A 4,204-nucleotide genomic window follows, 5' to 3' on the forward strand; every position below is an offset into this window, starting at 1 on the left:
ATCCCCGGCGATCCCAAATTCCCCGGGGGTCCCACACCTCCCCGGGGGTCCCACATCACCAGGGGTCCCACAGCCTCCCGGTCGTCCCACGTTACCAGGGGTCCCACAGCCCCCCGGGGGTCCCACATCACCAGGGATCCCACACCTCCCCGGGGATCCCACATCACCAGGGGTCCCACAGCCCCCCGGGGGTCCCACGTCACCAGGGATCCCACATCATCTCCGGGGTCCCACAACCCCCCCGGATCCTCCATCCCCGGGTATCCCAAATTCCCTAGGAGTCCCACATCTCCCGGGGGGTCCCACATCACCAGGGATCCCACAGTCCCCCGGGGGTCCTAGATCCCCAAGGGTTCTCCAGCCCCGGGAATCCCACATCTCTGGGAATCCCTCATTCCCAGGGATCTCTCATCCCCCATGGATGCCCTATCCCCAGGGGTCCCTCATCCCGCCGGGAATCCTCCTGGGATTCCCTTTCTCTGAGTATCCCCCACCCCCAAGGGTACCCCATTCCCCAGGATTCCCCATCCGCCGGGAATCCCTCATTGGGATCCTCCCATCTCCAACGGCCCTTCCATCCCCCAGAATCTCCCTTCTCTGAGGATCCCCGACCTCCAGAGATCCCCCAGCCCGCGGGGATCCCACATTCCCCGAGGATCCCCCACCTCCGTGGTCCCCACAGCGCACCGGGGGCCTCCGGTACACCCTGGATACCCCGGGAGTCCCCACCGTGTATCTGCCTGGGCACCGCCGGGGTGGCACCGGGGCGGCCTCGATGTCCCCGCTCTGCGCCCCCCGAGCAGCAGCACCATCCGCCCGGCTCCACCTTAACCGGAGCGGCCGCGCTGCGCTGCCCGCGGCCGGGCGGCTCCGCGGGAGCGCAGGGGCGTTTATCTCGCCCGGGATCAGCCAATATTTGTGGCCACGTCAGGAGAACGAGCCCATCCTCGCTCCGTGCTCCCGCTGAGCCCAGTTCCGCCACCCTGCTCCGCTCCCTGGCCCCGGCACTGCCGCTGGCTCATCCCGTTCGGCTTCTCGGACACTGCTGGAACCCCCACGCTGTCACCCCCCGCCACCGGCAATGACGGTCACCGTGGCTCTCCTGCTCCTGAGCCTGCTACGGGTGGCGGCTGCCAAGGGTGCGTGGTGCCCGGCCTGCGGGGTGGCCGCGCTGGCCCCCGGCACGCAGCGGGACGCGCTCCTGGCGCTGGCCAAGCAGAGCATCCTAGCCAAGCTCCGCTTGCCAGCCAGGCCCAGCGCCCCCCAGCCCCCGGCCCGAGGGGCCCTGCTGACCGCGCTCCGCAGGATGCGAGCGCAGCGCTCGGACACGGCCGCCACCCCAGGGATGCTCCGGGACGGCCGCGTCCAACCCCTGCGTCCCGGGATGGGGCTGCAGGAATACGAGATCCTGAGCTTTGCTGAGTCAGGTGTGTACGGATCCGCATCCTGTGGGTGGGGGGCATGGAGGGAAGGGAGGTCGTGAGGAGGTGGGAGGTGCACGGGGTGGAGGGAACACTGCTGGAAGGTGCGAGAGGCTCCCGAACCTTTGTATCCACATCCCAAGCGTGTCCCAAGGGAATCACTCACAGAGGGGATGTGCAGAGGTGGCAGGGTGGCACAGAGCGCGGATGTGCTGCTGTGTCGTGTCACCTGTTGCCCACTTCGGCTGAACCGTCCCCCTTGTGCTGGAGGTGGAGGGGTCAGATGGCCATGTTTTCCGAAATGGGATTTTTAGCCTCGATTTCCTGCCAGCCCATAGCATGTGGACAGGGCTCCACAGCCCACTGCGCCTCCACGTCCCACCCAAAGCGCTGGGTGCCTCATTTCACTCCAAAATCTGCTGCTTCTGGGAGGAGAGAACTCCCCAAAACACACTCAGGGCTCCTGACAAGCATCACTGGAAAAAGAGAATCCCGCTTCTAGCTGACAACTTTCCTTGGAGAGACATAGACTTGCCACCCCATCCCACAGAGCACCCTGCACCCTCACTTTCCCAGACCAAATTCCACGTGGTGAGGTGGGGGTGCTCCACTCCCCTCGCAGGCCCCGTGTCCTCAAAGCCCTTCAGGGACAATGCTGCTCCGCGGCACATTGTGTTCCCACACTGCAGGACAATGGGGAGCTGTCTCCTGGCTTGGTGGAATCGAGCCAGGGGGTGAACCCAGGCTTGGAGCACGGGGAGGGGGTTGTGTCCTCACAGGCAGAGCTGTGCCAGGAGCCCCGAGTGCTCTCATGGCCCCGTCAGCCCTTTCTTGGCCAGGAGGAGCAGCAGCTCTGCAGCCAAGGAAGGAGGGAAGGCTCCGGGGAGACCTCAGAGCCCCTTCCAGTACCTACAAGGGCTCCAAGAGGGCTGGAGAGGGACTTTGGGCAAGGTCCTGAAGTGTCAGGACAAAGGGGAATCTTGGAATATGAAGGGCTTCATATTGGAAAAGAGGAGATTTAGATGGGATTTTGGGAAGAAATTCCTCCCTGTGAAGATGGGCACAGGTTGCCCAGAGAAGTTGCCCCATCCCTGGAAGTGTCCAAGGCTGGGTTGGACGGGGCTTGGAGCAACCTGGGATAGTGGAAGGTGTCCCTGCCCATGGTAGGGGTGGGAGGAGGCGAGTCCCTGCTTTGCTTTACTCCTGACTCTGCTCTTGGTTCTGTGCGCAGGATCCTCCACTCCCCGCAGTGTCCACCTTCATTTCCGCTTCTCCCAGGAGGTGGCCGGGAGCACTGAGATCCTCCAGGCCACCCTCTACCTGTTCTGGGCAGCCCCCAGCCCCGGAGCACAGCCCATCACCATCAGGATCCTTCAGCCGGACCCGGCAGGGCCAAACATGACGGTGGCCAGCGAGACACAACTGGAGGTGCAGAGATCCGGCTGGACCACACTGGACATTGGAGCAGCTGTCCGGAGCCTCTTTGGACAAGACATCCCACGGCTCACGGTGGAACTGGAGGTGCCAGAGGACTGGGGGGCCCAGCTGCCATCTGACCACAGTGATTCCCACTGGCCATTTGTGGTGGCCCAAGCCCAGGCCAGGACACCCCACCGTGTCCATCGTCGCGGCATCGATTGTGGCAGGGACTCGCGGATGTGCTGCCGCCAGGAATTCTTTGTGGACTTCAAGGAGATCGGCTGGGAGGACTGGATCATCCAGCCGGAGGGCTACCACATGAACTACTGCGCGGGGCTGTGCCCGCTGCACATGGCCGGCGTTCCCGGCCTCGCCGCCTCCTTCCACACCGCCGTCCTCAACCGCATCAAGGCTGCCAGCGCCACGGCAGCCGTGAACTCCTGCTGCGTTCCCACCCAGCGCCGGCCCCTCTCGCTGCTCTACTATGACCGGGACAGCAACATCGTCAAAACCGACATCCCCGACATGATCGTGGACTCCTGTGGCTGCACCTGAGTGTTGCCGGAGCGGGCGGGAGGCCAGGACATGGCAGTGCAGGGCTCCCTCCTCCCGGCTCCTGGCTGGGAGGCAGCAGCTCTTCCAAGGGGGTTTCTCCTCCTCAGGGTGAAGCATCGAGGGTGATGCTGAATGTGCAAGTCCCCTCCTCTCTCCACTCCCACATGGCTCTTTCCCCCTTCAGATCTGCCCATGGATTCCTCTCACAGCCCCTCAGACTGGCTCATGTGGGACTCCAGAGCCTTCTCCTGCCAGATCAGGATGGTCCCGCTGCCATCCCAGCCCAAAGTCATGGTGCACCCTGGTTGTGGCTACACCAACACAGGACCCACCAGTGGCCATGCTGGGCTGCTGGGGCTGGCGAGCACAGAGGGCAGGGGTCATTCCCATGGCCCCACTCAGCTGGACACATGGCTGAGCAGGGAGAGGAAAGGGAAATCGATCCCAGTGGGAGGAATGTGTCCCCCTCTCCAAGCACCCCAGCTACCTGGTGTCCAATAAAGACTCCCAGCCGTGGTGTGTGTCCCTGTGTGTGTGCCCTGTCACTCACCAGCACATCTTCGGGTGCTCCTGGCATGGGCAGCCCTGGGATGGCACGGGACAGACCCGTTCTGCCACTGAAAACCCAGGCAGTGGGACTGGGCATCTCCACACTGCTCCCAAAGCCCTCCCATGCTCCCTGCCCCTCGGCTGCCTTTCCCAGGGCAATGGGTGGGGAAACACGGCATCGGAGGAGGGGTGGTAGAGGTTGTCTTCACAAAAATTAATTTCTGGGCATAGGCAGCGATATGGGATACACATCATAAGGT

At 63.8% G+C, this 4,204-nt stretch overlaps 1 protein-coding gene across 1 annotated transcript; it reads left to right on the top strand.

Annotated features, from left to right (window-relative positions):
- Positions 1 to 45: 45 nt before the first annotated feature.
- On the top strand, positions 46 to 3,918 carry INHBC (inhibin beta C subunit). Its single transcript, XM_008629471.2, has 2 exons — positions 46 to 1,427; positions 2,653 to 3,918. Exons 1-2 carry the CDS (start codon positions 1,082 to 1,084, stop codon positions 3,393 to 3,395), a joined length of 1,089 nt encoding a protein of 362 aa, XP_008627693.1. The 5' UTR covers positions 46 to 1,081; the 3' UTR covers positions 3,396 to 3,918.
- The last annotated feature ends 286 nt before the right edge of the window (positions 3,919 to 4,204 follow it).

Source organism: Corvus brachyrhynchos, unplaced genomic scaffold (assembly GCF_000691975.1).
Source record: "Corvus brachyrhynchos isolate BGI_N302 unplaced genomic scaffold, ASM69197v1 scaffold193, whole genome shotgun sequence".
Classification (NCBI taxonomy): domain Eukaryota; kingdom Metazoa; phylum Chordata; class Aves; order Passeriformes; family Corvidae; genus Corvus; species Corvus brachyrhynchos.